The sequence below is a fragment of the Stegostoma tigrinum genome, chromosome 32, assembly GCF_030684315.1.
Source record: "Stegostoma tigrinum isolate sSteTig4 chromosome 32, sSteTig4.hap1, whole genome shotgun sequence".
Classification (NCBI taxonomy): Eukaryota; Metazoa; Chordata; class Chondrichthyes; order Orectolobiformes; family Stegostomatidae; genus Stegostoma; species Stegostoma tigrinum.
This window is the reverse complement of record NC_081385.1, coordinates 29,210,736-29,235,079: the sequence shown is the minus strand read 5'-3', so window position 1 is coordinate 29,235,079 and position 24,344 is coordinate 29,210,736. Positions and strand designations below refer to the sequence as shown.

The 24,344-nt window shown below is 40.5% G+C and overlaps 1 protein-coding gene across 2 annotated transcripts in view; it reads left to right on the top strand.

Annotated features, from left to right (window-relative positions):
- The first annotated feature begins 9,591 nt into the window (after positions 1 to 9,591).
- Positions 9,592 to 24,344, top strand: part of LOC125467012 (endothelial cell-selective adhesion molecule-like) — a 148,887-nt gene continuing 134,134 nt past the window's right edge. The window contains exons 1-2 of one of the 2 annotated variants that reach the window (XM_048562313.2): positions 9,592 to 9,721; positions 9,834 to 9,902. In XM_048562313.2, the coding sequence (XP_048418270.2) occupies positions 9,842 to 9,902 (61 nt within the window). In that variant the 5' untranslated portion in view covers positions 9,592 to 9,721; positions 9,834 to 9,841. The remainder of the gene's footprint in view (positions 9,722 to 9,833; positions 9,903 to 24,344) is intronic. The other variant, XM_048562314.2, reaches the window with a different exon arrangement.

Genomic DNA, 24,344 nt, shown 5'->3' with positions numbered 1-24,344 from the left:
GCTGGGACAGGGTGAATCAGGCAATATTAAGAAGATAGCAATAAGCTGTTTTAATGACGGCGCAGTCATGAGGCTGGAGACACATTTCAGGGTCAAATGTAATGCTAAGGTTGCAAGTTAAAATCAGGCCTATGTGAGGTTTTTGAACAGCCTGAACCCCTCCCCAACTATTTTCTTGGTCTTGGACGTCCCAAACTGTAGAGTCAATATTTTTATATCAGCCTATTCAGACAAATTTTGGCACATCTCTGGAGCTGGTGGGAATTGTACCCAAATCTTCTGTAGGGACACTCCCAGTGCACTACAACAGCTTGCCAGCTATATCTTTCTTTTTTATCTTATTCTTAAATTATTGGAAACAATACTGTTTTATGGTGACAAGTGAAAGGTCTTCACTGTATTAAATCCTTACTGTAAAACACGTGAGAATAAAATCAAAATTACATCAAAAATCAAATGGGAAAGTAAGTTGAGGTCAGAAACCACCCAGGGAGTTGGAATTCCACATATTGGTGAGATGCTGGGGGAGGAGGTCGTGGAAAGAAGCTCAAAATCCGAACTAATACAATATGTTTCTCCTTCTATGATTACATGTATACTTGCACAACCCCTAAACACAAGGATACCTTACCATGCGATTTTACAGATATTCAGCCTCTATGTAATCCCATTTATTTTGTTGGACTGTTCATGGTCTTTCTTGCTTGTATATATTTGGCTTAGTGAACTTACTTAAATGTCATTCATCCCTGTAATGTCCAAAACTACTTTTTAACAACTTGGAGACTGCAGATTATCATCATTAAATTGATTGTCAAAATTGTTCGCAGTCAAATGGTTAATTAATTAATTTTTAAAAAATTGTCTGAAATTCAACCACTGAATTGATGAGGGATTTGAATCACTTTGTCTTCTGTCTTCGTTGTATCAAGTTCTGGAAATGTAAATCACATATTTTCCATCGTGCTATGTCTTTAGGCAAATCAACAGAATGGCTGCTTCTGTTCCCACTGGATAAAGACAAGACTTCTGTATCACTGTGAGTTGTGAACTGATTGTGTTTCTTCACCTTCAGTTTTTAGCTTCCAGCCGTTATCTTGCTGTTGGCAAAATGCTGAATGATCTGGATCGTGAAAAACAACTAGTTGCAACTCAAAAATGAAACACTATGGATGCTGGAAAACTGAAATAAAGAAAATAGAGAATCATGGAGAAACTCAACAGATTTGATAACATCTGTGGAGAGGGAAACAGAGTTAATATTTCCTGTCCAACATGCTTCTTCCTTAGACTTCTGTTCTGAAGTAGTTTTCGGATTCAAAACATTAATTTTCTCTCCATGGAGATGCTGTAACTCAAATCTTGTCCACAAGAGGGCAGCATGACCCAGGCTGCAACTCATTCCGTGTAACTGTTCGGCAGAACGTGATCCTTGCCCCCGTATGAATTATTCTTTCTCAGTGAGAGTTCAGGCCACATATATTTTTGGCCAGATTATGGTAAATAATGCAATAACCATCAGAATAGCACATTGTGGAGCTGAAATCTATAACATTAATTAGTGCCAAATTTATTTATGCTTGTTCATGCAATTTAGGCATTAATGACAAAGGTCAGCATTTATTTTCCATCCCACATTGCCCTTGAGAAGATCATGTTAAATCATTGCAGCCCATGTGACCAATGTGGGCAGGGTGGGAGTTTTAGGATTTTGATTCAGCAACAGTGAAAGAGCAGTCATATATTTCCACACCAGAAGGTTGTGTGTCCTGGAGGAGAACTTATAAGTGTGATGTTCCCATGCATCTACTCTGGGTCTGTTCCCATCCATTTCCTGTGGGTATGTTCCCATGCATCTGCCTGGGTGTGTTTCATTGCATTTGCTGTGGGTCTGTTCCCATGCATTTCCTGTGGGTGTGTTCCCATGCATCTGCTGCATTTGTAATTCTAGGTGGTAAAGGGTGTGTGTTTGGAAGATAATTTTGAAGACGTCTTGGTGGGCAACAGTATTGCATCTTGTCTGGAGCCAAAGTACGTTGGTGGTGAAGGGTTATGCCTGTCAAACAGGTTGCTAGATACTTTTCTGGATATTTCTGTGTTTTATCAAGATGCACTGAAGTCGCCAATTGACACTAAACATGACGCAGACATTGATGAACTTTGACTTTATGATGGAGGGAATTTGTTGATGAAGCAACTGAAGACGGTTGTGTTGAGGACATTGCCCTGAGTTAGGTTTTCCCCTTTCCCAGGGGAGAATTTAAGTTGTGATATATAAGGCACTAACATTGTTTATGACAGGCCTGGATGGACATGAAAACCTTTCTCTCTCTGTCATTGTTTTGAATATTAAGGGCCAACCTTGTGAAGGGCTGACAGCAGCCCATATAGTCCAGTTTTTAACATCACACAAAAATGCTGGGGGTCTTGACTTCCCTTTGTCCACTGAAGACCAAAAAGGGCAAGGAAGAGGGCAATGGTTGAACAGAAGTTCTTCACGCAGAGTGGGTGCAGCAAGGACTATCTGTGACTGATTTACATACTGCAGAGAATCGGGGGCCTGTGATGCTGATGGGCATTATCGAAGATGTCGATGATGCATTCAGCTTTTTAAAAAAAATACTCATTCACTGGATGTGAGCTGGCTGGGCCAGCATTTATTTCCCATCCTTAATTGCCCTTGAGTAGGTGGTGATCTGCCTCCTTGAACTATTGCAGTTCACAGGATGTATTTCCACGCAGAATACTGTTAGAATACTAGAATTAGTAAACCAACCCAGAAGGTGGGAGAGGGATAAAAACCATCTCCCATTTTGGAAAAATCCAGTATCTGCTCCTCTGTTTCAAATGTTAAAGTTTGCTTTTAACATTTGTTTGATAATCATGGCCCAAGGGCTCCACAGTGAACCCCCACCATTCTCTCCAACACACCACCCTCTCCACCCCACCTGCTTTTGTCTGAGTGTAGTCCTGCAAAGCATTTTGGAAGCACATTAATGTGATTGTCAGTTACAATTTGTGTTCCAAAGTGGAGTTGCTGTTATAGAACATAGAACATAGAAGATTACAGCACAGTACAGGCCCTTCGGCCCTCGATGTTGTGCCGACCTGTCATACCAATCTGAAGCCCATCTAACCTACACTATTCCATGTACGTCCATATGCTTGTCAAATGGTGTAGGATTAATGGCTGCAAGCTTGTGCAGAGAAAGATCCTCCCCAGAGCCGTGTAATAATGGCCACATCATCTGATTAGTGAAGTTGGTTGAGGGATTAGAGTTGATCAGGAATAACTCCCCATCTTGTCTTCAAAATGGTATACAGTAGTTCTCCTATAATGCGATAGTTTCATTCTTGTGTGACCTCGCACTATAGAAAATTATGCTGCAGAAAATTGCATCATAGGGAAATCACTGTAGAAAATCAAAGTGCCGGTACAGCAGAAAGTTTGTTATCCAAACAGCGCCCACTATTCATCAATCGCATTACAGCCAATTTGTGTTAATGAAACTCATGTTATAGTTGAACTACCTATAATTTTACAAGTAACTAAGGTTTATTAGGTGACAAAGTAGCTCAGTGCTTAGCACTGCAGCCTCACAGTACTAGAGCCCTGGGTTCAATTCCACCCTCAGATTACGGTCTGCGTGGAATTTGTACATTCTCTGTGTGTCTGTGTAGGTTTCCTCACACAGTCCAAAAATGTGCAGGTAAGGTGGATTAGCCATGGGAAATGCATGGATAAGTAGAGGGGTGGGTCTAGATGGGATGCTCTTTGGAGGGTCAGGATGGGCTGAATGGCTTCTTCCACACTGTAGTGATTTGAAGATGCTATTTTCAACATCTGATCTGAAAGATGACACCTCCAACATTGCTGCACTCCCTTAGTGTTGTGTTAGTAGCACCAGCCTAAAGCTTGTGCTCAAGTCTCTGGAGCAAAGGGTAGGAACTCAAAACTCAGAAGAGAAAGGGCTGCAACAGAGTCATGACCAGTACTGAGTTGTATAGGTGTAGCTCACTTTGGGCATGCCATATCAGCCTGAATCCAGGTTGAAGGGAAAACAGAAATATGGGGCCTCTGGAGTGTTCCTTCTACTGAGATTTCTTCTTAAAATTAAGAGGGTATTATTGGCAGTAATCCAGTAAAAAATCTCATTCTAATAATCTTCCATCTCTCCTTATAAGTATGTAAAGAAGGAGTTGGGTCTTTTGGCGACAATTCAGTGCCGGTCATTAGCCTGTTTCCCCTGTGATTTACTGCTCAGCCAGGGATCAGATGTTCTGGATGTAAAGCTGAATGACCAAAAATAGTCTTCTGGTGTTACTGTTGAAATGGACTTTGATGTTGTTAAAAACAGTTGGTTTTGAGGAGGGCAATTTGTTTCCCACTTAACAATAGCCAATGAGTGACTGAGTCACTAATTGGTCAGTCTCTGACAGGCACAACAGCAACCCATTGACAGAGCAACATTTTCCTGGAGATTTAGTAACAGAGGAGCAAATAAAGGGCCAAAAGACCAGAAATCCAAAAAGCTTGAATATTCAGATCTTGGACACTTTGCAATCACGTCCCTGTAATGTCCACCAATTTGATATCTATTTACTTCCATCTGTGCCATCAATTCATCCATCTTGTGAATGTTGCTTGCATTCTGATAGAGCCTTGAATCCTGTCTTTTTAACATTTTATCCCCCATTTGGACCCTGTTTCACTGGTATTTTCTTATGTCTGTATGTTTTGTTATTTCCCATCACTCTCTGATTATCACTATCCATATTGTTAACCTGCACTGTCTTTTTAACTCTCTAAATCTCCCTTCATGTGAACCCTTCACCATTCTGTCCCCTTAATTTCTCTAAGGTCCTTTTTAAGGCCGTAGTTATACAATATGCCAGGTCACAGGTTTTCAGCACAATGCCCACAGTTAGAGCTCCCTCTTTCCCTAGTACTACAGTCAGTGTCCCATGAATCAAAACGCATTTCTCTTACTCCAATCTCCAGTCTCATTGACTCCATGCCAATTTGGTAATGGCTCTGATAGTAAATCAGAGTGATATCTTCATAGTCCTGCTTTTTAATTTTGAACTACCCCTGCCCTGAGGTGTGCATACACATTAGGAATCAGAGATTGGACTTAATATAGGCCTGCTTATTGACATAGAGGAAGATATTTTCAGCTGCACAGTAAACAAAAATATTGTATTTATGCAGCACCCTTCACAATCTCAGATTATCCCAGAGAGTTTTACAGCCCATTAAATACTTTCCTTGTAATGTTCCAGCATTTCAATGGAAACACCAGTTTGCTCACTGGAAAATCTTTTACGTTGGGATATAATAATAACCCCATAATCAGCTGGTTGAGGTATAAATGGCTATGACAGTAGGGAAATCTCACCTGCTCCTCTTCAAGACAGCTCCATGGGATCTTTCTATCCAAATGAAAAGGCAGATATTTAATGTTTCATCAAATGGACATCACCTAATCAGGGAGATACTGCATTAGAATGGGGCTTGAACATGCAACCATCTAATTCAAAGGTTGAGCATGTAAATAATGGAAAATCAGCTGCAACCATAGGGAAATCCCATTTGAAATGCAATATTTTTCTCCTCTTCCTCCCCTCTTCATGCCATACAATACCAACATGCACCCTAATGCTTAGAAAGAGGAAGACGGAGCCAATGCCAATAGAAAGACCAAAGAAATACTGACGACATTCTGGCAATTGTACCGAATACAAAATGTCAAGAATAACACCAATGTTCTGCTCTTCTTACAGGAATGTTCTTAGCTATGTGTTGGCAGGACTGAGACTGCCATACTAGGGAGAAACTTGAATGAAAGGGAAGGAAATAATTAACAAAAATTACAAATATGATAAGAAGATACTGAAACTCAACAAGCCCTACTGACTAACCAGCACAGGGAAATTATTAACCAAATTTGAACATGTTTTTGCAAATAATCAACAAATGGTTATATGTCAATGACCCTGCCTACCATTGCAAGTGCAAGTAAAAGATTCTGATTGTTTACTCAACATAAAATGTCGAAGGGGCACAACAGCGACATTTTTAAAGTTGACTTGAATCGTAGTCTTACTTTTCACGCCCTGTTCCATTTGTGGTTTGAAACGTAAAGAGAAATAACCTATTATTGAGATTTAACCATCCCTGTGGATAAAAACCACGCTTGGTAGCATTCACCTTTGGGTTACAAAGTCATGGGTTTCAATAACATCATATTTTGTTGCACTACCCCCACGCTGAATGAAACAGACTGTCAAGAGATCTATCAATTCAAGACTAGGCATCCATGAGATTCTGTGGGCCGTCAGCAGCTCCAGAATTGTACTCCAATACAATCTGCAACCTCATGTCCTGGCATATTGCCCACTCTACTATTACCATCAAAGCAGGCGACCAACCCTGGTTCAACGAAGGGTGCAGGATGGCATGCACTGGAGCACACCTAAAAATAAGGTGTCACCCTGGTGAAGTTATAACATGGTTCCTTGGATGCCAAAGCAGCAAGTGATAGACAGGGCTAAGTGATTGCACAGCCAATAGATAAGATCTAAACTCTGCAGTCCTGCCCTCATCCTGTTGTGAATAGTGGTGGACAATTAAACAACTCACTGGAGAAGGATGTATTCTCATCCTCAATGATGGAAGAGTCCAGCACATCATTGCAAAAGATAAAGCTGAAGCATTTGCAACAATCTTCAGCTAGAAATTCCAAGTAGAGGATATTCATAGACTTCTCGGGAAGACTCCATCATCTCAGATGCCAGTCTTCAGACAGTTTTATTCCGTCCTCTTGACATCAAGAAAAGGTTGAAGGCACGAGATACTCACAGCATACTGGCAATTGTACTGAATACATATGCTCTGGAATTTGCCTTACCCATAGCCAGGCTGTTCCAGTGCAGCTACAATACTGGCATCCAGTCAACATTGTGGAAAATTGCCCGGGTGTGTCTGGTTAAACAATAGGAAGGACAAATCCAACCCAGCCAATTACTGCACCATCAGTCTACTCTTGATTATCATCAAAGTGATGGAAGGTGTCATCAATAGTGCTATCAAGCAGCTCTTATTTAACAATAACCTGCTCGCTGATGCCCAGCTTGGGTTTCACCAGGGTGACTCAGCTTCTGACCTTATTACAGCCTTGGCTCAAGCATTGACAAAAGAGCTGAATTCCAAAAGTAAGGTGAGAGTAATGCCCTTGACACCAAAGTCACAATTTAACTAAGCATGGCATCAACAAGCCCGAGTAGAACTAGAGTCAGCAAATCCAGCCGAAAACTCTTTGCTTTTTGGAGTCATACCTGGCACACAGGAAGATGGTTCTGGCTGTTGGAGGTCAGTTATCTCAGCTCCAGGGCATTTCTGCAGGAGCTCCTCAGGGTTGTGTCCTAAGCCACGTCATTTTCAGCTACTTTATCAATGTCCTTCCCTCCGCTATCAAGTTGGAAGTGGGGATGTTCGCTGATGATCGCATAGTGTTCATCACCATTCATGACTCTTCAGACACTCAAGCAGCCCAAGTTCAAATGAATTAATATCTGGACAATATCCAGGCTTGGGCTTTCTCTGGACATTTGTGCCACACAGATGCCAGGCAGCTCCAGCAAGGAAGAATCTAACTATTGTCAATGTTGTTACCATCTCTGCATTCTCTACTAAAACATCCTGGGTTTACCCTTAACTAGAAACTGAACTGGATTAGCCATATAAATTCAATGGCTCCAAAAGCAGGTCAGAGGCTAGGAATCCTACAACGAGTAACTCACCCCCTGTCTCCCAGCCACTGCCTGCCATCCATAAGGGTCAAGTCAGGACTATCTTGGAGTACTCCCCAGTTGTCTGGATGAGTGCAGCTGCAACAACACTCACGAAGCTTAGCACCATCCAGGACAAAGCAGCCCACTTGATTGGCACCACATCCACAAACATCCACCACCAATTGTGAGCAGCAGCAGTGCATACCATCCTCAAAATGCACTGCAGACAGCTCCTCAGACAACACCTTCTGCACTCATGAGCATTATCATCTAGAAGGAACGGGAAGCAGACATGGGAACACCACTAGCTACAAATCTCCCTCCAAGACTGTCACTATCAAGTCTTGGAAGTACATCACTGTTACTTCAGTTTTGCTGGGTCAAAATCCTGAAACTCCCTCCCTAACGGCATTGTGGGGGGCACATACATTAAATGAATTGCTGCAGTTCAAGAAGGCAGCTTACCACCACTTTCTTAAGGGCAATTAGGGTTGGGCAATAGATGTTGGGCCATCCAGCAAAACTCACATTCCTTGAGTGAACAAAATATAATTGGAGAGCAAAGTCCACATTCATGCTTCGGTGCATTGCTGGGGGACTGTTGCGCTATCACTGGGGCATCAAAATGAGAGCCCGTGTGCACTCTCAGGTAGGAAATGTCTCAGACCATTATTTCAAAGAATAGGGAGGTAATTCTTCCTGCCTTAGCAGATATTTATCCCTCAGCTGACATTGTTGGTGAACAGTAATTCATGCTATTTCTGTTTGTGGAAGCTTGCTGCATGCAATTTGGTTACCTGGTTTCCTGCAGTACTATTGCATTGACAATAAAATGCTTTGTGATATCTACAAAAGCATGCTGCACAAATGTGGGATTTTTTAACACAATTTTTAGTACCATATTCTGCATCATTACTGTAGTGGTGATGATTTGAATGCTGAGATGGACATTAAAGTGTTTAAGCTGTAAGGTACAAGCATTAAGCATGTGACAGAAAAATAGAAATTACTGGAGAAAATCTGTATGTCTGCCAGCGTCTGTTGATCCAAAACATAGTCTCTGCTTTCTCTCCACAGATGCTGCCAGGCCAGCTGCATCCCTCCAGCAATTTTGATCTTTGTTTCAGATTTCCAGCATCTTCAGATTTTCATATTTTATTTTAGATACCAGGTTGTGTTTTTAAGGGGGTTGGGAAGATGTCGTAGAATTTGAACTTGTTTTCGTTACACGTGTTACAAAAACAAACCACATGAAAGAATTTGTAAAAATCACTGAAATAAAAGATTGATGGGGCATAGATTTAAAGTGATGTGAAAAAAAGCAAATTCAACCAAGGCATTCATTGGATGGCTACTTGGGTAGAAATGGTGTTTAGGGATATAGGGAAAAGGCAGATGATTGACTGTACCTTATAGAATTGGTGCAGGTATGTTGGGCCAGATGGTCTCCTTCTGCACCACAACAATGAAATGCTAAAGTTAAACCTAACAATAACAAATAATTTGGAAACTCTGTTCATATGCCTGAAGTTAAGCAATTGTATTTATTGGTTTTATGGCAATAAATAACGAGAACTGTCACTGTAATTGCAGGTGTTTTTTTTCTCAGTGGGAATTGAACCCACCAGGGGGTTGGGGGTGGAGTCAACCCGCAGGTGAGCTTGATTGGCAGGCAGTGAGCCAATCAAGCCGTTCCAGACAAAGTGCTGGTGGTGATTGGCCCCCAATGCGTGACGGGGCGGAGCCTCCTGCCCGGACAGGTAGGGGCTTTGATTGACAGGCGGCTCCCGGGGACTCCCAAGGACTGGAGAGTGCTTGCAAGAGCTTTGAGGCGACCAGTACCCGATGTCACATCGCTGATGGTCTGCACGCGTGTTCACAGTCTCTGCCGGCCGGCGAAGGTTTAAACGACCGCATCGTGCAGCAGGTCGGTGTCCTGAATTAATTGAGGTCGTGTGTTTGCAAGCTTCTCGTGCGAGAGATTACTTTCTAGGGAAACTAATCCGGAGCTGCTTGTCTCTTTGGATATTAAACTGTAGGAATCACCATGAACGCAGCGCAGTTGACACTCTGGACTTCAATACTGTCAATACTGGCTGTACTTAATGGTAAGAATATTGCTTTAAAATCATGACGGGAGGTGGTTGATGTACTTCTAGAAACTTGTTTCATTTATGCTAAACACTTCTAAAAAAATTGTGCCTATTATTGAAGGTCAAATGCCTTTTTACTTTCAGCATCTCAATTTACAAATGCACTGAGAGTTTACGATTACAGCAGAGATACCAGGAGCAGGAAACATTTTTGCGCCGGTTGCTGTAGTCAAATTCCAGCTCAAAAATGACATTTATGGATATTTTAAAATTAACCAGTGGAGTCCCTAAGGCTTAACCGGAAAGAAAAACCCAAAGTAGTGACTTTGAATTTTAGGTTTGAAGTTGTGATGGCAAACCTTCTGAGAAGTTGAATGAGGCAGGTGGAATTCACAAAGAATCGATGGACGCTATTTTTCTTCATGAGTTTCACGTTTTAGTTCCATTTCACTATGCAGCCATTGTAGGAATAAACAAATGCAATATTATGCAGCATTATCTGTTGGTAGATATTTTCATCTCTTAAATAATATTGCTGTGTTTCATGGTGACCAGGAATGAAGTACAAAGAAAATTTTAAGGTATATGCCGGGCTCTGTTTACACTGTGAAACACTAAACACCTTGATTAAGCAGTGGTGAACTGCCCCTACAAATGAGATAAACTTCCAAAACAGTTTAATTTTTTATCCCCACCCCATCATGAGAGACAAGAGCTTGCCTTTGAGGTGAGATTGAAAAATGTAACTTTTGCTGGGTTGATCCTTCCGGACATCTGGGTTCAGAAATCTATTTAACTAAGTTATATTAATCAAGAGAATGGTTTCGGAGATACTCAATAATGATGCACAACACTAGGAAATTCAAGTCTTTGCACAATACCTCTGTTCTATATAATTTATCTTATTATGAAATGGGCTTCACTATTCAAAACACAGCCAATCTTCAGAACAACTCCCCATCCATTGTTAATCTTATTATACATTGCAGTCTGATGCTTTGAGTTCAGCTCTCAAGCAGTTCTAACGGTACTGCCCCAGTTATTTGACTTCCATCATTGGAAAACAATTAATGAGCTTTCACCATTCTAGAAACAGAAAACCTCCTGTTTCCGACCAATAGAAAGAGCTTTCAAATATTAAACTGGCAGTGGACCTGATATATCAGTTTGGTTGAATATATATTATGTTGTAAGAGTTCCTTTGGGATAAATTATAGATGTTAGAAAACTGGAAACACGAGTAACCACATAATGTAGAACTGCAGTTCAAAGCAGTGCTGAAGGAGTGTTGAAATGTCTTGAGGTGCAGTTTTCTGGACAATACATCACAGAGGCTCAGTAGATGAAAGTTTCATACCACTATTTGATGAAGAACAGCGGAACTGACTAGCATTTATTGACTCCAGTTTCAGAGTAAAACCTTTCATTTTTATTAGTGGGAGGCTGCTGTGCAGAAATTGGCAGTGCATTTCCTATATCACAACAGTGATTATGTTTTAGAATTACTTGATGTGATTTAGGATATTCTGAGGTCATGGAAGATGTGCCTTGTAATGTGGAGGCATTAGATTATTATCCCCAACAGCTCAACAACAGAAATGGAGACACGGGCGAAGACCATTGAATTTCTGTTGTCAACTAGAGTTTTGCAAATAATCTCTCCTTTTTATTTTTTGATTTGGTTTGATTTATTATTGTCATGTGTACTGAGATACAGTGAAAAGTATCATTTTGTGTGTTATTCAGACCAGCCACACCTTATATAAATCTGGATAATAGAACAAAGTGCAGAATATAGTGTTACAGCAACAGAGAAGGTGCAGAGAAAGATCAACTCTAGTATATGAAAAGTCCATTCATAAGTCTATTAGCAGTTAATGGTCGGGCCGTGGGGAGCACTGTGGAAGAAAGAGGTCTCGTGGTGCAGGTGCATAGTTTCTTGAAAATCAAGTTGCAGATAGACTGGGTGGTTTGCCAGGCTTGCTTTCGTTAGTCAGTGTATTGAGTATAGGATAATAAAATGTGAGGCTGGATGAACACAGCAGGCCAAGCAGCATCTCAGGAGCACAAAAGCTGACGTTTCGGGCCTAGACCCTTCATCAGAGCTCTGATGAAGGGTCTAGGCCCGAAACGTCAGCTTTTGTGCTCCTGAGATGCTGCTTGGCCTGCTGTGTTCATCCAGCCTCACATTTTATTATCTTGGAATCTCCAGCATCTGCAGTTCCCATTATCTCTATTGAGTATAGGAGTTGGGATGTCATGTTGCAGCTGTACAAGACGTTAGCGAGGCCGCGAAAAGAATACTGGTCTTCCTGAGGTCAGAAAAGTGTTGGTAAACATGAAAGAGTTCAGTAAAGATTTACAAGAAATTTGCCAGAGTTGGAGGGTTTGAGCTATAGAGGAGGCTGAATAGGCTGGGATTTTTTTTTCCCCTGGAGCATCGGAGACTGGAGGGTGGCCAAAGTCTTTGTCCCAGCGTGGAGTCTCCAAAATTAGAGGCATAGGTTTAAAGTGAGAGGGGAAAGACTTAAAGGGACACAAGGGAATTTTTTTCACACAGAGGGTGGTGTGTGTATGGAATGAGCTGCCAGAGGAGGTGATGGAGGCTGGTACAGTTACAACATTTAAAAGGCATCTGGATGGGTGTATGAATAGGAAGGGTTTAGAGGGATATGGGCCAAAAGCTGGCAAATGGAATTAGATTTCATTAGGATATCAGGTCGGCATAGATGAGTTGGACCAAAAAGTCTGTTTCCATGCTGTATAGCCCTATGACTCTATAACAGCGGGAAGAAGCTGTTCTCAAATCTCTTGGCACTTGTTTTCAAAGTTTTGTATCTTTTGCCCAAGGGAAGAGAGAGGAAGAGAATATGACCAAGGTGGGAGGGATCTGAGATTACACTTGTCGTCTATTCTTCCCACTGCCTTGAGAAAACAGAGTCAATAGAACGAAGGCTGGTTTGGAGTGTAATTGATTTGGATTTGAATGTAATTGACTGACTGTATAGAGTCCAACAATAAACTAGGTCCATACGTTTGTTGATAATTTGGTTTATCTCGCAGCTTGATTTGCTCTAGGGTGCATATGGATCTTCTGTAAGGGTGGATTTTGCAATATGTGCTTTCTGAGGAAGGTAGCTAACGGCACAGTATTAGCTGTGTGCAACTTACAGTGTTAAGCTTCCTTTGCAATCTGTGGCATTGATGCAAAGGAGTCATTGAGTACCCCCACTAACAATAAAAATCTGCATTTATATAACATAGTTAACAGCATAAAGGGTTGTAATCATAGAGTCAATTAAGTTTTCCTTCCAGGTAAAAGTGATATCTTTCCCTCTTTTTATAATTAAATCCAACATGCACTTCACTCTACACATTTTTTAAAAATTGTCCAGCTGCAGTTTTCATAACTCTTCCCTGTGAAATTGTGGCTAACTTACTGAGTTCTGGGGTTTTTATATCTTTAATGATTCATGACTTTGCTTTTTCTGCTAGACTCTCATGCTAGTCTCTTCAAAGCAGCAGATCGGGAAGATATCTTTAAAGGGCACCCTCATGATGTCATCACCATGTCAGGACATTTGAACTAATGGTTTAAAGGTCTCAGGCTCCATCTTGCTGAGCCCCTTTGCAGCATGAAGCACTGAGGAAAGAATGCTACAATGTATCTGAATTGCTTAGCTTGAGCCCAGTTGTGCAAGTGCCTGTGATTATAGTGTACATATGTATATGTTAGGTGGTATAATAAAAGCTAATTTAAATCTTTTGTACTACATGACCCATGTCTCATGAGCTGACACAAGTATCACATAAGACTGTCGCATCATCTCACATCATGGTAGTCAGTTTCACAAACAGTTTGTATTAGAATCCTCAACGAAGACTAAACTACATTCGGTTTATGTGTATACAAATCTCCAACCTAAGTAGCCTGCAGGCAGACTTACCTTCTTTCTGCTTAAAGTTCAAGGTATGACAACTAGAAGCTCTTCAGTTTTTTTTTCACAAAAATAAAGACAGTGAAGTTCCCGATGTAAAAGTGACGTTACAGTAGTTGAAATAATTCTTATTGGTTAAAAGTGGAATCAGCAGCTAAAAGGATTTCAACTGTCTGGTTTCAAAAGCCGAGCCAGGTCCTGGAACAAGACCCTGGTGATCACCAAGGTGGTGCAATACCATAATGCTGACAGTCATCTGAATGATATCAACAAATGGCCACCAAACTATAAAGCAAACTGGAGGATGACCAGGCCTTTTACATTAACAGTTTAACATATCGTGTCAGTGAAATGATGATCAGAGGTTTTATAACCATCAGTATCGTTTCTCTCCAGAAGGCAGGTTAACACCACCAGAAATCCAAAATTGATATAGGAACTGATGCCACTGTATTACTTCTACTCACCTAAAGACAGGTAAACCAAAAGGTGGCAGACCATGATAAAACCTAGAAAGGAACATCTCACACAGCATAACGTGTATCCTCAAATCCATACAGTGGCACAGTCACACTGTGGTACCCCATAAACATGATGCTGGATTTCCAACATCTTCTACCTGGTAGATGCTAGTGTTCCAGCAGGGGCAGGATTACCAAAATGCACAGATCTCAGCAACATAACCATTCATGAGATTCAAGCCCTAGCCACTGTGGCTCAAAGACAAAGGAAAATGAAAAAGGTACAACACAAGCAAGCAGTTAGAGAACTCATACAACTACACACAGGACAGAAATTCAGTCACAAGTATCTGGAGACCAGCTAAAAGTTCCAAAGGGAGCAAATCAGCTTAGGTTGTAAAAATTCATTAGTGATCATGGTGCAAAGAGGAAGAAGAGTTACTATTTATTGTAAATAAGTAAATTCTTATCATGAATAAACAGCTATGAGCTACCAACATACAGCTTGATTAATTAAAACTCAAAACCCTTTTAAACCATGAAACACTCATGAAAACAGATGCAGGCAAACAAAAATAAAACATTGCTTTTATGGGTGGAGTGAATAAGATACTGAAATCATGGCTAAATAGAATTAGTTCACAGGCTTTACTAAAATGATCCTTTTGATTTACCAGGACTTTCTGTTCTTCAGTCTCTTCTCCAGGATCCTTCACTTCCTAGCATGATGCATAGGACAATTGGTACATCAACTGCAAAGTCTCTGAGTTACTGGCTAAAGGCAATAGTTTACAGCAACTGGTCAAGAGAAAAAGGCAGTTTTCTTTCAGAATCAGGTATTTTTAATGCAGAGATAAGTACACAAAATGTGCCTTTCAGTGGATCAAACATCCACACTGCAACATCCACACCACAAGCTATTCTGCTACCTAAAAAACAATCAAAATCATTGTTAGACTGATGATCTTTGATGTCCATGACTGGTCATACTGCACTAACCAATCAGCTACTTATTACTGGCCAAAACTGCCTGTATAGATTCTTGATACCAGGCCATTTACAAACAGCTTCCCCACTTCATGAACCAAGCAGCAGTATGAGCATGGTACACAATGAGTTTCAGCAGCTTGTTTTTAAAAGTGCATCAATTCCTACCACAGCCAATGATTTTAAAACATTAATTGTTACTCATTGCAGAATTCCCAGCCTCAGACCTGCTCTTGTAACTACTGTATTTGTAAGTTTGGTTCAGTTCAGTTTCCCATCAATGATAACCCCCAGGATATTAGCAGTGGGATTCGGCATTGGTGCTGCCATTGGATGTCAAGGGGTGAAGATTATATTCTGTCTTGTTGGAGTTGGCACATACAGTTGGTGGTCGGAGACAAGGAGTTTTACTCTGGTTTTTGAACAGAGCAGTTATATCTGTACCACCTCTCCAAGGTCACGGTCATTATGCCTGACTAAATATTGTTGTTCTTATTGCTATTATGCAATAACATTTCTTATTGGCATATAAGAACTAAGGCTGTTCTGTGGATACACTACAGTGGTGCATCCTCTATCAATAATCACTTGACAAACCTAACACAAAAAAAAATGTTGAAGGAGGATTGATGGCAGTGAACTGCATTAAAAATTGGTGGGATTTGAGCCTAGGTCTCTGGATTAGCATTCTATTGAGTATACCGCTAAGCCTAAGAGACACAGGTGGAAAATGCCAAAGGTATTGGATGTGGTCATCCAGGACCATACCACTTGTATCTTCTATTTTTATTTTACTCTCCTTATTATAGAAGCAGGTTCCACTGTGTTTGGTCCAGCACTTTGGTAAAATGCACTATTGTTGCAAATCCTTTGCTAACTGCCTAGCAATTTATTTTTCTCTTCAAGAATTTATCCAATTCAGTTTTGAAAACTACTATTGGATCTGCTTCTACTGCCCTGGACAGCAGTGCATGTTTAATCACAACAACTTGCTGCTTACTTAGAGAAAAGAATCCTTAGGTCATTTCTCGTTCTTGTGCCATTCGACTTAAGTTTGTATTTCCTGTGTTTGACAACCCATCTGACATTGAAACAGTTTCTTGTTATTTACTCTGTGCTTGAACACCTTTTATCGAATCTTCCATTCACCTTGTCTGTCTCAAGAGAACAACACCAACTTCTCCAGTCTCTCCATAGAACTGATTTCTCTCATCCTCAGTACCACTACGTCTCTTCTGCACCTTCCTGAAGGCCTTATTGTTCGAAAACCGAACACAATGCTTCAACTGCATGAGTTCCAATAGTGTTTTACAAAGTGTTCATGTAATTTCCTTGTTTTTGTATCGAATTTTTCTCTAAAGAAGCTAAGGGTTCCAGGCATTTTAAACCCTTTCTGAATTTATGCCGCCACCATCAAAGTCTTGCTTGCACTTAGTTCTAGGTTCGTTCGGTTCCTGCACCCTCTTTAAAATTGTAGCATTTAGTTTATAGTACTCTCCTCATTCTTCCTACAAAAATGTATCACATTATATTTAAGTAAAATTTTGTTCAGCATTTGTCTGCCTACTTTGCCAGTCTCTTTATACCCTCATGAAACTGCACTTCCAAACTTAATATATTTCACTCTGTTTACTTCATTACTGAATTTCACATCATCAACACACTGAAATTATGTCATGATTACCCAAGACCAGGCAATTAATAAATATCAAAAACAGGAGTGGCCCCAATACCAACTTATGGGAAGCACCACTGCCCACTGGCCACCATTTTGAAAATCAACTCTTCGTCGCTACACTCTATGTCTCTGTTCACACTGCCAGTATGGTGTCAATTTCATAGACTTAAGTTTCAAATACCTGGTGAAAGTCCACACATACAGCATAAATATTACATCGCTCAGAAATCCACTCTGTTGATTCATAGAATGATCAAATCCCCACAGTGTGGAAGTAGGCTATTTGGCCCATTGAGTCCATACTAACCCTTCCAAAAGAATTCCACCCACCCTCACCCCATCTCTGTAACCCTGCATTTCCCATGGCTAATCTGTCTAGTTTGTTCATCCCCTGGACACTATGGGCAATTTAGCATGGCCAATCCACCAAACCTACACATCTTTGGTCAGTGAGAAGAAACCAGAGCACCCAGAGGAAACCTTCGCAGACACAGGGAGAAAGTGTAAACTCCACACAGACAGTCACCTGAGGCTGGAATCAAACCCAGGCCCCAGGCACTGTGAGGCAGCAGTGCTAATCACTGAGCCACCATGCTGCCTATTGTAGAAGTCAATTAAACTGGTCACTAATTTTTCTTGTTAATTGAACCGTGTTGACATTCTTTTCCAATGATGTTATACCTTTCCAAATGACTTACTTTTCCAGATTATTGCTTCTGAATATTTCCTCTAACTTTGTATTAAACCGACTGGACTGTAGTTACAAGGATCCCTGTCTTCTCTTTTCTAACAAGAATGTGATTTTAGTAATCATTTAGTCCTCTAGAATACAGTGACGAGACCACCTGCAATTTTAACTTTTATTTCCTAAAAACCGAAAGAACTACGAATGCTGCAATCAGGATCAAAAACAGAAATTGCTGGATGCTCAGCAGGTCTGGCAGCATCTGTCAAGAAAAAAAACCAGAGTTAACGTTTTGGGTCTGGTGACCTTTCTGAGTTCTGAATCAGCAACGTTCACTTCTGGCAAGTATTTCAACAAATCATTTTCAAGCAAAGTGAATATTGTAACATTAAGTCTCAGCAAAAGTACATGAAACTGACATTATGAGTATCTTCCCCCGTCAATTAACCCTCCAAGGACCAGTGTTTACATCGCAAACCCAATTCTGAATCAGTTAACTCTGATTTTTTTCTTCATGCAAGGAATGGAGGGATACAGACCAAGAGCAGGCAGAAAGGATTAGTTTAATTTGGCATCACGTTTGGCACAACATTGTGGGCCAAAGGGTATGTTCCTGCACTGTACAGTTCTAGTATGTAGTATCTAGATGCTACCAGGTCCACTGAGCTTCCAGCAACTTCTGTTTCTGTTAACTTTTACTTCCCTCAGTAATCTAAGATACATCCAATTTGTACCAAGTGGCTTCACTACTTTGAAGATAGCTAATGTTGAAATGCCTCCTCTTTCTCTATTTCCTGTCTTATCTGACATTATCTCTCCCACCTCATTTACATCTATGTTGGCAATTTTGGTGAAGACAGTGGCAAAATACTCATTTAGCACATCAAACAACCCCCTGCCTCCACAAGATTTTTTTTCACTGGTCCCTTCCTCCCTGCAATATGCTTTTACCATATGTGCTGGAGCTTTTCCTCATTTGTTTGCTATTTTGACTACATTTATAGATAACCCTCAGGTCCTTTGACCAGTATGACAGCTTCTGGGACGTCTGGAGTTAGGGACAGATCAGCTTGTGTATGTCTCCAGTACATACTTGTGACAGATTATGGAAAGTTTCTGCTTGACACTGGTATGTTTGCTTTTTGTTCAGACGTGAGCTGTGTTGCTGTTGAGAAACTTACCCACTGTTTTTCTCACGACCCCAGGGCAGGGGGCAGCATTTGACTCAAGAGAAAGGAAGCAAAAAAATGTTACTGTGCATTAAAGTGACATTACGAGTGTCTTCCCCCATCCCTTAACCCTCCAAGGACCATTGTTTACATCGCAAACCCAGCAAAGACTGTACAGTTTTGCTGAGACTTAATGTTACAAGATTCACGTTGCTCGAAAATGATCTGTTGAAATACATGCCAAAAGTGAATGTTGCTGAATGCTGCCACCTGGGATGAAAATGGCTGAACTGAGCTATTCCTTATTATTTAGACCTTTTCATCAAGATGTTTTGAATTATTCAAAATATCAAATTAAACAGAAGTTTTACACAATTTTTATGCAATCAAATTAATTATTTAATATGTTCTTCAAACTCAGAGGTGTAGACTACTCAAAAAAACCCTTATTTTCCCTTTTCTCTTGAAGAACTATCAACAATGGAATGGATTTCAAAGGATTGATACACCTGATATTTTTTAATAAGGGCAACATATAAGGTGTTGGCCTAGTGGTATTGTTGCTAGGCTATTAGTCTCCAGAGACTCAGGTAATGTTCTGGGCACCTCAGTTTGAAGTTCCAGATTTTTTTTGAATTTGAATTAAGAGTCTAATGATGACTATGAAACCATTATTGAATGTGAGGAAATACCCATCTGGTTCACTAACGCCCTTTAGGGAGGGAAACTGCCATCCTTACCCGGTCTGGCCTACATGTGACTCCAGACGCACGGCAACGTGGTTGACTCTTAACTGTCCTCTGAGCAGTTAGGGATGGGCAATTAATACTGGCTTAGGTAATGATATCCTCATCTTGTGAACAAGTATAAAAATGTGATCTTAAGTACTGAGTATTGACAAGCCAATCATTCAGGTGAGCATATCCTTGAACACACAATGCAGCTTTCTGCACAGAGTTAAGGGTGGAAATTCTGGATGATTCTCCCACCTTTGCCCCTGCTCACCAATGTCCCCACCTCAGTCAGTTCAGAGGGATTGAGACTAAGAGTAACGCTTCCTCTAATTCCATGTAAACCTGAGTCTTTCCTTGCATATAATAAATCTGTCAAAGTAATTCCTATCCCAGTCTGGGAAAGGTGCCAGAACAGTGCTCTGAAGAGATACAATAGCCTTTTGCATTGCAACAGAAACAGACTCCAGCCAGCCAAAATAGATGTGAATACAAACCCTGAACAACAGCACAAAGCTTCTGGTCCCTGTGCACTAGCAAAGCCATCAGACAAGCCAGAAGGAACCTTGACTCACTTCTCATAGCATATTAGCATAGTGACTCGTTACATTTTCTGATGTAATATATAACACATATTCCCTAGTCCCACTCAGAAATCCAAGATATACGACTCACACAACTGAGGCCTTTCAGGCTTATGCAAAAATGAGTGTGACCTTGTGCGTATGTATCCATACGTGTGACAATGTGAGTGGATGTGAATGTGTCAGTGAGTGCATGGGGAGAATGGTGTGTGTGTGTGTAATATTTGGATCTGTAATTAACTTCTCATGTTATCACTTGACACCAAAAGAACTAAGCCCTGTTGCGCCCAACTCTAGACCTGAGGCAACAAATAGATGACTGTTCTTTTCTGTTGGTAACTGATTGTCTCCATTGCTGAGGCCTTTGAACTGGCACATTCCCAATATCGTGGAATAGAACAAGCATTTGTGTTGTACATTGTGAAGAGCTGCAAAGCATAGGACATAAACTGGGATAATAACTTACTCAAATATCAGTTTAACAACTAGCATCCTCACGCTAACTGGATCCTAAAATGTCTGTGTCAGCAAATGACCAATTTTGGACAGTGGTCACTGCCATCTCTTTCTGCAACACCTTCAGTTGAATTAAGATACAACCATTCTTCACTATAAAACTATTTGAAAGAAAGACTTGCATTTATGTAGTGCCTTTCACAATTGCAGGATTTCTTGAACCTAAGGAAAACGGAAGCTGCAAGACTCATAAGTAAGCATGAGATTCAGAGGCATAACCATTAAAATAAAATACTGCAGATGCTGTAGAGTAAATGGAATTATAACTTTATTCTGGGTAAGTATATGTGGAAGCCATGAAGTCAGAGTGATATTAGGTAGCATACAACAGATTGGAACCAGGTAAGATCTGCACACCTACTACCCTCTGTATATACCAAAGTTATGTTCGATAAAGCCAGTTGCTGTTCACTTGCAAGACTGTTGATCCTGTTTTGACACAGATGCTGTAAATTTGTAATGTAAGCAAACTAAAAATGCTGGAAATACACAGCAGGTCGTGGGAGAGAAACAGTCACTCTTTCAGGGCAATGACTAATCCACAGAATCGAGGAAACAGGGAAATGCAATTGCCGGAACAAGGGAAGGTCAGTTTAGGAGAAGGAAAGGAATGAGATTTGATAGGGTGGAGGACAAAGGAAGATTAAACATCAGAAAGTTTCATGGCGCAAAAGCCGAAGGGAATGATAGTGGGCCATGTAAGGAAACCAAAGTTGTCTAAACGAGGCGTGGACACTGCCTAGCAGCCATCTAAATACAAAGCGATAGAATAAACCAAGTGATTTGAAGAAACTTAAACAGCAAGGCAAAAAAATCAAGATGCAGGTTATGATTAAAATTGACGAACTGAATGTTGCCTCCCAAAGCCAAGGGAGTGCCTCCTTGAAAGATGAGGTGTCATTCCTCGTGCGTGTATTGAGATTCATTGCAGCAATCTCACAGTCCAAGGATAGAAAGGTCAGAATAAGGGCAAGAATTGAAATGACAAGTGACACAAAGTTTGGAATTGTGCCTGTGAACCGATTCTGCAAAGCGGTCATCCAGTTTTCATTTGCTGTCCTCAGTGTAGAGGCGGATGCATCGTTAAAATTGAATACAATATGCTAGATTAAAAAGAGTAGAAGGAAATCGCTGCATCACTTGGAAAGCATGTGCAGGCCCCAGGATGGCTAGAAGAGAGATCAAAGGATATGTATTGCATTCCCTACACGTGTATGGAAATGTGCCTGAGAAGAAGGTGGAGTTGCGTAGGATGTCTATGGAATACACTGTAAACATCATTGAAGGAATGTCTCTTTGGAAAGCCAAAGGGAAGGCATGAGAAGATGTGTTTGCAGTTGGCATCATGTTAGGGGTAATGGAAATGGCCAAGGATAATCTGCTGAATGCAGAGGCTGATAGGATGGTAAGTAAAGATGAGGGGAAGCATTCTGGGAGAGAGAAGAAGGGGTGAAAACAGGAACATGTGAGATGGATCAGACATAATGGAGTGTCCCATTAACCTGAATTAGAATCTTACGTTGATAGACAAAAAGGAAGACATATCAGAAATGGCAGAATGGAACTTTGCAATCTTTGGACAAATGCAACAGAGGAGAAACTGGAAGAATGGAATAAAGTTTTTACATATATTGTTGTGTGAGAATTAGAATTAAAAATAACCATGGGGATGATTTTTGGGAAAGAAATATACTATTGATGTATTATTTGGTCATGGACAGAAATATGAAGCCATAGTGGTATGCCAAAATATTACATGCTTTAGCTGCAACTTAATGCTAGGTTGAGCAAAGTGCACCAAACCAACAAAGTCTATAGCAGTTGCAGTTTGTCGCACCTACCCAAAAGCTTTATTGGAGACCCTTGTTATCTGTAAAGCACGTGGCATCAATTCAAAGTGAACTAAACAAAAGGCATATTTCATAAGATGATCAATCTTTCCGTGTTGTTAACCTCACAAACCATGTGGATGGTTCAAGGCAGTCAGAAGCTTTTAGAAACATTATGATCATATCCTGAAAAGGCAGGACGATACACACTAAAAGCTAAAGTTGAGCTATTGCCAATGTATTACCGATTTTCATTTTGAAAGACTCGTTCCTCAGCACATGGCACTCTGATACACCCTACAAGTGACTGTTTCATAACATGTAAAGAATCATCAGTTCTGTGCATTGGCAGAATCACAATACAGTACCAATAGGCAAGTTCAGGTTGGCTTCCCAAAATCTGCTGTCTGGTAATTACCAATGGTCCATCAATAGCAAGACTATCGGTATGCACAGATCTCAGTGCACAGAATCATACCACACTAGCACACTAAATGGCAATTGGCCAATATTACATTGTTACACTATTAACCACATTCAAATAGTCTAGTAGAGCATATGGTATATAAAAGCAAATCAATTATTGTTAACTTTCAAGCAACAGTGCAAGATTTTCACATTGCTGAATTTTCATGCAACAACAATAGCAAAGGATTACCACCCCTAGCACAGAAGGTAAATGCAGACAAACTTGCATGCAACTGATTGTCTAACTATTCCAAGATACAAGGCAATTTTCTTCGGAGTCAGTACAAAATGAAAGCAAGTGGGTCAAGAATGATCAAACCTGTGCACTGGACAGAGTATGAGAGATGGTGGTACAAAAATTAATGGTTTCTGAAATATGCAACCAGCCTAGTTCATGCAAAGTCCTTGCTGATGCGGATGCTACATTGTGAAAGAACAGAAGCCAGTTCAGACCTTTGGACGACACTCCAATCATTCTCGAAGGGAATGAGGAAGAACACCCTAACAATTTTGATTGGATGGTGATGTTGAGTGACAGCAACAGCAGCATACAACCAAGTTGTCAATTTAATTCAACAGATAACAATGTATAGAAAAACTAATTTTCTGGAAAGGCTCAGCAGGTCTGGCAGCATCTGTGAAGAAAACATCAGAGTTAACATTGGTGTTAACTCGGTGACCCTTCCTCAGAAGTTCTAAGGGTCATCTGACCCAAAACGTTAACATTGACTTTTTCTTCACAGATGCTGCCAGACCTGCTGAGCTTTTCCAGCAACTTCTGCTTTTGTTCCTGATTTACAGCATCTACAGTTCTTTCAGTTTTTATGAGAGAACAATGTATAAAGGGCTATATGACCATGACATCAAGATGAATTTTCAAAGCATTACTCAGAACTTTGAGCATTAGTTTTGTAAACTTTGTTTCATCTGCTTCTATAATTATTGATTGACAAATAATGCCTTTGGACAAATGCATATCTGTTTGGAAATGTTTTATCTTTACGAAAGTGATGTCTTACATCTCACAGTCAGTATACCATTAAGACTCATGCGGATGATATCATTACAGCAACATAACCTGTGACCTAAACATGTAAAGACCTCATAATCTTACCTCAGGTCACTTGAAGCATGACACTCCACTAGAAGTATGATGTCTTGTAAAAACTAATTGCTTAAGACTAGCCTAACCACTTAAGTGTGATTTGTTCATAGTCATTGTTATAAATGTCTGTTGGATTGTTCATGCAGTGAGAGCCGCACCTAATTTATATTGTGGAGATAGCAGCAGGTGGGATTGGTTAAAATTTGGGATTAAGTTTGATATGGACTGGTTGGACCGAAGGGTCTGTTTCATGCTGTATGACTCGATGACCCCACGGGCATTGTTGCATCAGGTAACATACCCTGC